Source organism: Desmodus rotundus, chromosome 6 (assembly GCF_022682495.2).
Source record: "Desmodus rotundus isolate HL8 chromosome 6, HLdesRot8A.1, whole genome shotgun sequence".
Classification (NCBI taxonomy): Eukaryota; Metazoa; Chordata; class Mammalia; order Chiroptera; family Phyllostomidae; genus Desmodus; species Desmodus rotundus.
Genome location: NC_071392.1, coordinates 109,890,588 through 109,903,956, shown reverse-complemented (window position 1 = coordinate 109,903,956; position 13,369 = coordinate 109,890,588). Strand labels below are relative to the sequence as shown.

At 49.5% G+C, this 13,369-nt stretch overlaps 1 protein-coding gene across 1 annotated transcript in view; it reads left to right on the top strand.

The window, feature by feature from the left end:
- BPI (bactericidal permeability increasing protein) overlaps positions 1-13,369 on the top strand; it is a 32,648-nt gene that overhangs the window by 1,276 nt on the left and 18,003 nt on the right. The window contains exons 2-6 of the mRNA XM_024559739.4: positions 1,772-1,886; positions 3,138-3,266; positions 4,965-5,126; positions 6,364-6,427; positions 12,347-12,410. Of these exons, the coding sequence (XP_024415507.2) occupies positions 1,772-1,886; positions 3,138-3,266; positions 4,965-5,126; positions 6,364-6,427; positions 12,347-12,410 (534 nt within the window). The remainder of the gene's footprint in view (positions 1-1,771; positions 1,887-3,137; positions 3,267-4,964; positions 5,127-6,363; positions 6,428-12,346; positions 12,411-13,369) is intronic.

Sequence of the window (13,369 nt, the reverse complement as noted above, 5' to 3'; positions counted from 1 at the left end):
CGAAGGCTTGCCAGGAGCAGAGGCTTGGGCTCAGCCTTTAAACCCAGAAATCTTCATATTCTGTCCCAGCAGCCTCAGTTTCCCCTCCAACTCACACCCCACATGGTAGCCACAGTGGGTTTTCTGAAGGGCAGCAAATCTGCTCATGCCCCTCTCCTTTCCCAGACTCCCGTATTTTGCCGTGTATATGTGCACCCACAATTTTGTGTGCATTATACACAGGATTGTTATACCCATGGTATGTAATCATTATGCCCATGTTTAATGTGCATCCTTATTTTCCCCTAAGAAATTTGGGCAAAAAAGTGTGCATTATACACAGCAAAAGTACGGTATTCAGTGGCTCTCCAGGACCCTCAGATCCCCTGACCTCTTTGTATGGCATTTGAGACCCTTCAAGACCTGACCACTGCAGACCCCCAGATCCCAGTCAGCCCAGGTTTTCTTTCTCCTCCAGGCAGTGACAGTGTACGTGTTGCTTACTTTTAAACCCCAGAAGGCCCATCCCAGGGCACGGGCTCTGGGTCCAGAAGGCCTGGATTCAGATCCTGTTTCCGTCACTCGCCAGCTATGTGGTCACCTTTCTGAATTTCAGCTTCCTCGTCTGAGAACTGGGGATCTGCTTTCTAGGAGTGTTCAGATTCAGTAACTGAATGCATGTACAGAGCCCAGAACAGTACCTGGCATAGAATAAGAGCTTGATAAATTATTATTATTACTATTTATTATTATTATTATTATTATTTCCTAACTGGCTGTTGGAAAACACATAGTCCAGGATCCCTCATTTTACATATTACTCTTTCTCAGATAATGTTTGCCTTTTAATTGGTTCTTTGATGCTATTAGCTACATCATAACTGGTAGTAGAATCCTTGACACTGAGGCATTCATTCACTTATTCATCCAGCAAATACTAAGTGTATTTATTCTAATGTAAGTTCTAGTCACTGCGGTAAATGTAGGAATCACATTTACATTAGTAAATAAAACAGGCATTACCACTGACCTTGGGTGACGGAGAGAGACATTAACCGAAAAGTCTCATGAATAAATGCATAATTATAAACAGGAATGGCAGAGCCCAGGGAGATGCCCGTGGCATCATGAGGGGCCAGCTGGGTCAGAGAAAGTTCCTGCAGGAAGTGATGATGGAGCTGACTAGAAGTTGGTCAGGTGAAGAAGGGAGAGAAGGGTTTCCTAAGCAACAGGTATGGCACATGCAAAGGTCCTGTGGAGACACAGTCCAAAAGCCAGAGAGACGGAGTATCTGTGAGGGCACAGAGCTAGGCACACAGTAGGTGCACACTGAACGCCCATAGGATGCATGACTGGGTGTTTCTGGGGGGTGGGGGCGGTTAATATTTTAGACCAGGGGATGGCAAACTACAGCCTGCTGACCAAATCTGGGCCACTGCCTGTTTTTGTATGGCCCAAGGACTAAAAATGACTTTTCCATTTTTAAATGGTTAAAAAAATCAAAAAAAGAATGATATCTCACACCACGTGAAAATTGTCCGAATGTGAAATCTCAGTGTTCATCACATTTATTGGAGGAATAGCCACACCCACCACTTACATATTGTCGATGGCTGCTTTGTGGCGGTTGTGACAGAGACAGCAGGGCCCTCAGAGCCCCAAATACTTATTCTCTGGCCCTTTTACAGCAAACCTTAGCTTTAGACCTTCCCTGTCCCACTGTGCCTCCCTGGCCCGCCCACCCCGGCTCCCCGGCTGTGCCTCTGACAGTCTCCCTGCTCTCTCCCCTCAGCCTGCCAGCAGGGAGTGGCTGCGCTGCAGAAGGAGCTGGAGAAGATCGAGATTCCCCCTTTCTCAGGAAGCTTTAAGATCAAGTACTTGGGGAAAGGTGACTATAGCTTCTACAGGTGAGGCCCGTCAAGCTCCATCCTCAGTGTGCAGGACTTTGTAGTGTTCTGGGGCCGCCAAAACCTAGAATCACAGAGCCACCCACTCCTCAACCTGGAGAGGTTAGGTCCCAAAGCCAGTGTTTCACCACCCCAAGGAGACGCAACCCCCCAAGCTTCCACCATGAAAACTGTCTTTCAGGCACTCACCATGACTCTCTGAGGGATGTGTCATGAACCCCAAAACTCTGTGCTAGGCCCATATATCAATTAGGGGAGGGGGGCTCAAGGACAGAAAACCTAATCCAAAATGCCTAAGCAGAAATTACTGGCTCACAGGACTGAGGTGTCCCTGGAGTAGTCCATCTTCAGGTTCAGCTTCAGGCAGGCTCAAGTGTCATTGGATTCTGTTTCTCTCTTGCCACCTCTTGGTGTCACTTCCCATGGGGAGGTCTAATTCTCAGGTAAGGTGACTCCTCCAAGAGGCAAGATGCCCACCAGCATCACCTCAGCATTGCAAGTCCTGTGGAAGGAGAGGACCTTCTCCTTGCAACCCAAGCAAAACCCCTAAGATTCACTCTGATTGGTTCATCTTAGGTTATGTACACATTCCTGAACCAATCACTGTGGTCAGGGGAGTAGAATATGCTAATCACCTTATGCCCAAATCATAAGCTCTGCCACCTAAAGATGGAGGCAAAGTCAACTTTCTTTGAAGCAACATGGAAAAAAGTTAAATGATAGTTCTGTTAACACAATAAGGGGCTGTGGGCTCTGGGCAGAAAACCCACAAATGTTCTGTAATGAGTTTTATACACCTATTCACTCAAAAAGTATTTTTGAACATCTACTGTGTCTGACACAGCAGGCTTTGCTACAATAGTGAAAAGAAGACACACTGCGTCCCTTCATAGAACTTGTGGTTAATGGGATAACATTTGTTATCTTTATTGATTGCCACACACCCTACCAGATAGAGATTATTGTGTTCATTTTACAAACGAGGAAACTGAGGCTCAGGATGATTAAGTGACCTGCCCAGGGTTACACACTAGTGCTTTTAAGATCAGGATTCAAATGCAGATTTGTCTGACTTCAAAGCCTAGCCACTCTGCTCAATGCCCCATCTCCCAAGGCTGCTCTCACAGCATCTGGGTTGTCCTGGAGTGGATGGAGTGCAGGAACTGGGTGGGAAGCCTGCGTCCACATTAACCATTGGCCGAGTCCTTGTGTGGGCCCCCTGAAGGCTAACCGAACATTTCTTCTTTGCAGCATGGTTATCCATGGAGTTCAGCTTCCCAGTTCCCAGATAAAACTGCTGCCCAACGAGGGCCTTGATGTCTCCGTGACAAATGCCAATGTCAAGATGAGTGGAAAATGGAAGGCACGCAAGAATTTCATGTGTGTTTCCAAGCCTGGGGTTTTTGAGGATGTGGGTGAGCTTTTGGTGATACTTGGAAGGGATGAGAGCCAGGATCTCAGGAATGCTTGGTTTTTGCCTTGCTTGTCACCACTTGTACCCACAGGGTTCCTGGCAGAATTTTTCTCATAAGAAGATTCGATATAACCCTTGGTTAAGAGTTGAGCACTTGCCCTTGTCTGAGTGCAGGACACTGGCAAGGCAGAGTTAGTGCACAGGGCTTAGGATGGAAGGCTAAGTGAGACCTTTAATTTATCCCTTTATCAGTTAGCTATTGCTGTGTAACAAGCATCCCAACCCAGTGGCTTAAAACAAATCATATATTATCACTTGCACATCGATGTGTTGGCTGGGGATCCCACATCTAGGTTGGGCTTAGCTGAGGTGGTCCTTCTCCACCTGTATCTGGTCCTCCTCTCTGGACCAGTGAACTACCCGGAGCATGTTCTTGGTGATGGCAGGGGGGCAAAAAGGGCAACAAAAAACACGAAGGACCCCTTAAAGGCTAGACTCAGAACTGGCCCACAGTCACTTCTACTCATAGGCCATTGGCCAAAGCAAGTCACATGGCCATACCCAAAGTCAAGAGCATGGAAATACACCCTCTCCCCAACATAGGCAATGGTGAGGGTATGGATACAGGGAGGGGTAAAAAGTTAGGGCAAACCATCCAAACGATAACTCTGAATCTAAATACTGGGCTCTCGCCATAGGGACCCTTCCCCCCAGTGATAGGGGCACTTCAGAAACCTCTCCTCTGTGGGGAATCCAGGGAGAAAACAGAGGAGAAGTCACTTTGGTGAGGAAAAGGGTCTGGATCTGTCCTCCCTCACAAGGACCACTGGGCTGTCAGTTCCCAACAACAAGGATTGCTTAGGTCTTCACTTGGGCTCTTTAGTATCTATCATTTCACTTATTTATCATTTTTTAAACTTTTTTTTAATTTTTAAGTTTTTATTTATTTATTTTTAGAGAGAGGGGAAGGAAGGGAGAAAGGGAGAGAAACCTCAATGTGTGGTTGCCTCTAGGGTACCCACTACTGGGGACCTGGCCTGCAACCCAGGAATGTGCCCTGACTGGGAATCAAACCAGCTATGCTTTGGTTCACAGGCCTGCATTCAATCCACTGAGCTACCCCAGCCAGGGCCTATCATTTTTTTAATCACAAAAAAATTAATGTTATTTCATCACACTGTAGAAGAGTTAACAAACTACATTCATATCCATTGTCTTATCCAAACCTCATTTCATCCCCAAGGGAGGAGTTATGAACTCCACTTAATGAACGGGGGCATTCCCTAATTAAAGTCATAGATCCCAAACACTCAGCTTTTTAGTGACAAAACTGGTGTCTCCTGCTGATGCAGGATCTGGATGAGGAGACTGAAGCTCAGAGAGGCGGAGAAACACTGCCAAAGCTACACAGCATGGGTGGAGGCTGAGGCAGTGGTTAAGGGCAGGGTTCTGCCAGGTAGACATGGGCTGAAACTTCAGATTAGAATCCTGGATCTTTCCCTCAGCTGCTGTGTGACCTTGGGCAACCTGCCTCCCTCTCTGAACTCCATCTCCTCCCCTGGACTGGAGAGAATAGCAAAACCTACCTTCTAACATTGGCAAGAAGTTCAAACAGCAGTGGGGTGTTGCTTGTTCCAAGTCTCTTTCTCTTTGTGTCCCTTCAGCAAAGTCAGCGGCAACTTTGACCTGAGTGTGGAAGGCATCTCCATTTTGGCTGGTCTGAAACTGAGCTGTGACCCCACCTCCGGCCACTCCACTGCCACCTGCTCCAGCTGTAGCAGCAATATTGCCAGCGTCCACGTGCACATCTCAGGCAGCCACCTGGGGTATGACTTCCTGGGGCTGTGGATAGCAGGAGGGACATCAAGGAGAACTATCCTAATCATCCCTGTATTTAGAAAACATGTCCCCAGTGCCACCTCCCTGCCAGGCCTTCATAGGGGCCTCAGGTATAGGGAAAAGGACAGGGGTCCTTGGTGGAGCAGACCTCTTTCCTGCCCCAAGGCGGGGGGGTCACTTGTTCATTCAACATGCATTCAGCACACTTTACTGAGCTCTTACTATTGCCCCAGGCTCTGGGTTAAACACTGTATATGCACTGAGTTATACAGTCCTTACCACAAAACCATAGGCATTCCACCAGCCGGCCAGCCAGTCAACAAATATCTGCTAAGATTCCTCTGCACCAGGTGTATGCAACATGCTCAAGAAATGGACCAATTGGCCAAGACCAATTTAGCTTACAGTGTGCCCAACACTGTGTTAGGCAGGTGCGTCACCTCATTCAACCCACACGATGACTCTGAGGTTAGTTCGCTAGTACCCATTTTCTGGGGAGACAACCAAGCACAGAAAGGGTAGGAAATAACCTGAGTTTTCATCCCTAGTGATTATTGAGAAGGGATTCAGCCCAAGACTTTCTGGCCCCCGATTCTTAGCCACACAGTTCCTGTTCTCTTGAAGCTCTCCATCCAGTGGGGAAGACAAACATTAACCAAATCATTGCATTAATGAGTAGCTCACAAAGAATTTTAAAAGGATTTAAGAACTACGAAAAAGAGGTACAGAATGAGGCAAACACATAGAACGGGAGGATCTGACCTAGTCTGGGGGTTGGCCAGTTCTTCCTTGATGAAATGATGTTTGAGTTGAGATGAAAAGAATGAGTAGGAGTTCATTAGGTCATTGTTGGGGACAGGGAGTGTTTTAAGCAGTGAGAACAGCACGTGCAGAGGCCCTGGAGTGGGAGGAAGCACAAGATACAAGAGGATACGGCAGAGCAGTGTGGCTGGAGAGCCGAGAGGAAGGGGAGTGGTGAGGAATGAGGCTGAGACAGGGCAGGGGACTAGCCGTGCCCTAATTGAAAAAATAACCTCATAAACAGGTCACTGCACACTGGGGAGAGCATCTACTGGGGTGTGTGCAGTTGCGTCTCAGGGGCGAGGGTAGGTGCCCAGGCCGATTTTGAGGAGGGAGGTAGGCTTCCTGGATGAGGCAACCTTCCCAGGGCAGACCGGGGACACCTGGGAAGCTTCATGCATGTCCCCATGTGTCCATCTCCAGGTGGTTGATCCAACTCTTCCGGAAAAAAATTGAGTCTTCACTCCGAAACGCCATGAACAGCAAGGTAGGAGGGGCTCGGACTGTTCTCACCTGTCAGAGAGGGAGGGGCCCTCTGTGTCCACACACCTCATGCATCGCTGATCACTTCTGCGGTCACCCAGACTGCCCAGCAGTCTTTCCAGCCCTCTGAAACCACACCTCCAGCTCCAAAAATCAGGCATGTCTATTTTCCTGAGGGGTCCAGTGAGAGACTAAGAAAGGGTCACATCACACACCCACAGCAAACAGCCACGTTGGGGATCTCCTCTGCTCTCCTCCCTCCCCATTTGTCCCTGCAGAGAAACTGCCATCCTCTCCCTACCAACCCTCTCTCTCATAGTCCTCTGGCCTCCTTCCCCATCCCCTCCCCACCCCAACCCCCCTTGGTGGTGCTCCCCACCCAGAAAGTGTGCAGTTGTTGATGTGACCAAACTATTCCCTGAGGCTGGAGCTGGTATGAATGACAGGCACTGGCCAGTCCTCCTGCCAGCCTCTTCAGCAGAGAAAAGGGGCCATTCATTGGTCTGGTTTTCCATGAATAAATCATCAGCTTCCAGGAATCCCCAGAGCCTGTCTCACAAGCCAAGTAAGCTTGGGCTTTCTCCAGAGGGCCCTGGGGAGTCATTGGAGGTTTTCGGCAAGGGGGCGACCCAGCCAGATCTGTGCTTTTGAACAATCTCTCTGACTGCCATTAGAATGGATAGATAGGCCAAGAGTGGGGGCAGGAGTTGCGGGGAGACTGAGGAGGCTGTGCAGTCTTCCAGAGAGGCGATGTTAGTTTCTCAGTCAAAGGCACTGTTAATATGGCTAGGGAAAAATCAACCAAATGAGATCATTTATTTGAAGACACTGTCAAAAGTTGTGCGTTGCTTTTTTTTTTTTTTTTTTTATCAATGCATGGTTGTCAAAATGTATAACACAATGGATTATACGATGGCTTTTAGAGTCAGGATTTCTGGGTTTTAATTCTGACTCTAGGGTGGAACTAGGTACATAAACTTGAGGAAATTACTTGTCCTTCCTGAATCTCAGTTTCACCATCTATAAAACGGGGACCTAATACCTTTTTCAGTAAGCTGTTGTAAGGACCACTGAGATAATGTAGGCAGTGTGCCCACCACCAGCCTAGAAGACCCATAGTTCAACTGTCTTTGTAACTAAGTAATAGTATGAGGGGAGTGTTAGCATCTATTTAACACTTGGAATTATTAAAACAGATTATTTTCTTGGTAACACCTTAAGAGTAGCTCCTCGATAGCAGCCAAGCTAAAAAGCAATAATACTGCTGCTGGTGGTGAAGAGGGTGGTGGTGAAGATGATGGTGGTGAAGATGGTGGTGGTGAAGATGACGGTGGTGAAGATGCTGGTGGTGGTGAAGATGACGGTGGTGAAGATGGTGGTGGTGAAAATGGTGGTAGTGAAGATGATGGTGGTGAAGATGGTGGTAGTGAAGATGCTGGTGGTGGTGAAGGTGACGGTGGTGAAGATGGTGGTGGTGAAGATGACGGTGGTGAAGATGATGGTGGTGAAGATGGTGGTGGTGAAGATGACGGTGGTGAAGATGCTGGTGGTGGTGAAGATGACGGTGGTGAAGATGGTGGTGGTGAAAATGGTGGTAGTGAAGATGATGGTGGTGAAGATGGTGGTAGTGAAGATGATGGTGGTGGTGAAGGTGACGGTGGTGAAGATGGTGGTGGTGAAGATGATGGTGGTGAAGATGATGGTGGTGAAGATGGTGGTAGTGAAGATGATGGTGGTGGTGAAGGTGACGGTGGTGAAGATGGTGGTGGTGAAGATGGTGGTGGTGAAGATGGTGGTAGTGAAGATGATGGTGGTGGTGAAGATGGTGGTGGTGAAGATGCTGGTGGTGAAGATGACGGTGGTGAAGATGGTGGTAGTGAAGATGCTGGTGGTGGTGAAGGTGATGGTGGTGAAGATGGTGGTGGCGGCGAAGATGACAGTGGTGAAGATGATGGTGGTGAAGATGGTGGTAGTGAAGATGATGGTGGTGGTGAAGATGCTGGTGGTGAAGATGCTGGTGGTGAAGATGACGATGGTGAAGATGGTGGTAGTGAAGATGATGGTGGTGGTGAAGATGATGGTCATGAAGATGACAGTGGTAAAGATGGTGATGGTGAAGATGATGGCGGTGAAGATGATGGTGGTGGTGAAGATGCTGATGGTGAAGATGGTGGTGGTGAAGATGGTGGTGGTGAAGATGGTGGTGGTGAAGGTGATGGTGGTGGTGAAGATGGTGGTGGTGAAGATGCTGGTGGTGAAGATGACGGTGGTGAAGATGGTGGTAGTGAAGATGCTGGTGGTGGTGAAGATGATGGTCATGAAGATGACAGTGGTAAAGATGGTGATGGTGAAGATGACGGCGGTGAAGATGATGGTGGTGGTGAAGATGCTGATGGTGAAGATGGTGGTGGTGGAGATGCTGGTAGTGAAGATGCTGGTGGTGGTGAAGGTGATGGTGGTGAAGATGGTGGTGGCGGCGAAGATGATGGTGGTGAAGATGCTGATGGTGAAGATGATGGTGGTGAAGATGCTGGTGGTGAAGATGGTGGTAGTGAAGATGATGGTGGTGGTGAAGATGACGGTCGTGAAGATGACAGTGGTGAAGATGGTGGTGGTGAAGATGACGGTGGTGAAGATAATGGTGGTGAAGATGGTGGTGGTGAAGATGATGGTGGTGGTGAAGGTGACGGTGGTGAAGATGGTGGTGGCGGCGAAGATGACGGTGGTGAAGATGATGGTGGTGAAGATGGTGGTGGTGAAGATGAGGGCGGTGAAGATGCTGGTGGTGAAGATGCTGATGGTGAAGATGCTGATGGTGAAGATGGTGGTGGTAAAGATGGTGGTGGTGAAGATGATGGTGGTGAAGATGATGGTGATGGTGAAGATGATGGTGATGAAGATGCTGGTGGTGAAGATGCTGATGGTGAAGATGCTGATGGTGAAGATGATGGTGGTGAAGATGATGGTGGTGAAGATGGTGGTGGTGAAAATGGTGGTGGTGAAGATGCTGGTGGTGAAGATGGTGGTGGTGAAGATGGTGGTGGTGAAAATGGTGGTGGTGAAGATGATGGTGGTGAAGATGCTGGTGGTGAAGATGATGATGGTGATGGCAGAGTGCTTACAGTGAGCTTAGAATGATGTTAAGAACTCTTTACAAGGATTCTAGCATTTAATTTACACAAAATCCTTATGAGGCAGGTATCTCAGATTATCCCTATTCTAGAGATGAGTAAACGGAGACGCACAGACAGAAATGCGTAGTGCTGGAATGCAAATCCAGGCCACCCCACCTCAAAGGCAAACCTTTTAATCATAACAAGATGTTGTTTAAAGTACTGTCCTGAATGGATGAATGAATGGATGGATGAAAGAATAAATGAGGTGAGGGGGTGTCCATGACACTGGAAAGGCTGGACTTGGGGAAGAGTGAGCTGGGATTGGATTTCCAAGGAACCCATAGTGAAGGGTGGTGTCAGAGGGAAGAAAGAGTCTATGTCAAGTTGAGGGGTAGGGTGGAGTGGAGCCTGGGCTGAGCGGGCAGCAGCGGGAAGCCAGCTGGTGGCTATGATGTGATCTGCTGTGGTTTGGGGCCATCTGGAGGCACATGGCTGAGTGGCATTGGAAATTGTGGCTGGTGGGCTGGCAGCCCAGGCGTCCAGCTGGTCCCAGTTGCCAGAGGTGCTGTCCCTCCCAGCCCTGGGCCACTTGGAGAAGAGACAGAGTTTCCTCAGAGAATGATATTCTAAGTCCTCTTGGAACATGCAGAGTCTTAGGTGACAGAAACACACCAGGGAGTCATATTTTCTCCTTCCTTCATTCCTTTCCTTTCCTCTCCCTTTTCTGCTCTCTCCCTCCCCCAGATAAAGTAATCTGAATTGAGCAGTGTGAAGGGTGCCCTCTGGGCAGACTGGGACGGGGGCAGCACTGTGGCCAGGAGGGAGCTGGGCCCTCAGGCCTGAGCTCAGGGGAGAAGTCTGGGCCTCACACCAACACTAAGGTCTGGGTGTTGGCCACAGTTGTCAGCCTGGAGAAGGTGACTTTGCTTGAGTCCCCATCCCAGACAGGTACTGAGACAAAGATTCAGGTGCGAGAAGCTTATCGGGAGGGGATCCCAGGCAGCAGGGCCAGGGGGTGGAAGGGAAGTGGGACATTCGGAGTGGGCTAGTGCTGGGGACATGGGGCTCAGTCCTGTGGGAGATTCTCAGGGAAAGTGTGGGGCACACACCGCAGAACTGCCCTGAAGTGGTAAGGAAGCTGGGGTATTTATCTACCAGCCCTCAGTGCTCTTTGGTTGGACTGTTTCTGGCACTGTAACTCCTTGGCACTCGGGAGCAAGGGCCAGAGGAGAGAAAGTGCTCGGGAGAGAGCTGCCAGGTGTGTGGGGAGCTGTTCACACCAGGTGCAGGTGGCCTCTGGGGGGAGCACCGCAGGGCCATGGGAGTGCAGGGCCCCGCTCCAGAAGAGCGTGTGAGTGGAAGGAGCAGCGAGCCCCAAGGAGCCCGGATGCAAGAGGGAAGAGGAGCTCATGAGGAGCTCAGGAGGGTGTCCGGGAAAGAGGGAATGAAGGGACAGGCGGAGAGCAGGGAGAGCACTCCATCCTGGGACTGCAGAAGGAGCATTTCTAAGAGACAGTGGTCCACCTGCCAGGGGCTGCCCAGTGTCAAGAAAAGTGAGGACCAGGGAGACTCAGTTGGATGAATGAGGTGACAGTCTCACTGCAGACTCAAGCAGGTCCCTCCTGTGAAGGTGGGGACTTATCTGACCATCCCTCCCCCAGCCCCAATGCCTTCAAGTTAGGGAAGGCTGCAATTTAAATCCTGCTTTCCAGCTCTGTGCAGCTTCAAAACAAACAGCCCCAAATACAGTGTCCTAAAGCAACTCCCACTTTCTAACGCTCATGCAGCCTGCAAGTCAGGAAATAGACAGGCTGGGGCAGCTTAGCACATCTCTCCTCCTTGCGGTCTGGGTCTCATCTGGGAAAGACCCAATGGTCAGGCCTTGGTGTCTGGGCTGGGACTCTTGACCTGAGCAAAACACCTGTGGCCTCTCCATGGTTCTGGACAGCATGTCACTGGGTCCCCAGAGGAAGCAACCAGAGAGGAAGCATTTCAAGAGACCAAAGTGGAAGCTGCACAGCCTTTTGTGACCTGGTTTCTGAAGTTACACAATGTTACTTCCGCTGTATTCTGTTGGTTAAAAAGCAAGTCACCACGCCCACCCAGATTCTAAGGGAGAGTTCCCAGACTCCACCTCTTGATGGCGCTGTGCCAAGGCCACACACCAGAAAAGCAAGTGAAATAGGAAGTCTAACCCGCCACGATCTATTTCACAGATGAAAAAACAAAGGTCTAGAGAACCGCAGTTACTTCCTCAGGGGCAAAGTCAGCACGTGGGCCACGACTTCTCAGACTTGGGCTTGTTTCCTTGTGAGTCAGGGGAGGGGCAGGGACGGTTTCTCTGGCCATACTTGGCAAATGTGAGGGTCCACCCAAAACTGAGCAGAGGGCCTGCACCCTGCTTTCAGAAGCACAGACAGGAGAAGGCTGATCTCTGACTGCCTCTTGTTTATTTTCTCTCCCTCATTCCACAAAGGATCTGAGACAGCAACACAAATGGATGAACACAAACCAGAACAGTCCCACATTTAAAAAATATAAAACATAAATACCCATTAGGAAAGTTCCACACCAGAGTAGGAAATAAAATGCAGATATGCAGGTCATCCAGTCATATAGAGTTACTTATTTTGAAGTTACGCGCTGAGCTCTGAGCTTCCTGGTGGTGAAAGAGAAAAGGGAAACTTGATTAGTTACATGATTTTCAAGGAAATCTTCCAGGAAAACAAAACACATCTGGATCATTTTCCCAAAGAATATTTTACACTATGGATGTCCTCACTGATCACCTCTTTTGTTCTCCCCAGATCTGCCAGGTAGTGACCAGTTCTGTGTCCTCCAAGCTGGAACCTTTTCTCCAGTCAGTGCCAGGTGAGTGCTAGGTGGGGTCAAGAAGATGGGGATGGAGGAGGCAGAGGGGTAGGAAGGCAAGGAGGAGTGGGATGGAGCCAGCGGGTTTTCCAGACAGGCCTGAGCCTGGGTGGGAGTGGATAGAACAGATTATTTTCAAATGGTAGTTGGCGTTGGATCCCTGCTGGGCCAGGTCCCTGTGGCAGGTCCGGAAGTGAGGTGGAAAAGCAGCCCGCAGCCACTCATTCTCCACCCCCTGCAGGGCCCAAACAACCAAGTACCCAGAGCTGTCAGGCCAGACACGCATAACCAGCCTGAGACCTGAGGCTGATCATTCTGGCTCCCTGGGCCTCAGTTTCCTTATCTTTAAAATGGAAACAATTCTCCTTATCCCTGAGTGCTTGGTAAACTGTGAAAAGCCACAGTAGGTGGGGGAGAACCCACTCCCCCAACTGAATATTCAACAGGCGCCTTGCATCCAGCAGAACTGTCTCTTCTTGTCCAAACCCCACTGAGTTTGTCTACCCTCCCAATTTTACTGCAAGGAAATGGAAACCCAGAAAGGACTCATGACGGTTGCCCAAGGTCATAAACCCAGTGAGAAGCAGAAGCAGGATCCAAATGCAGGTTTTCTGACTCCAGAGCCTGTGCCCCAAACTGCTACCGGCCTCCCTCCATGGGAAGCCTGGCGTGGCGGGCACACGGTTCATGCCGTTGATGATGCATTACCTTCCTCCAGGCACCCCTGGGCCCTCCAGGGGCAGAGCCCAACCTGGGGGTGTTCAGTGCAGTTGAGTGTCCAAGGTTTGGCCTCACCAGGCAGGAAGAATAGGTTGTTTCCGTCCCAGCTCTGTCACGTACCAGCTGTGCCATCTTGGACAAGTTGTCATTTCTGGACCTCTGACATGGGAAGGAAGGGCTAAAGGGGGAACCAATTTTTACTGCATTACCATTGATTCCTGCTGGGAAACAGAGCAACT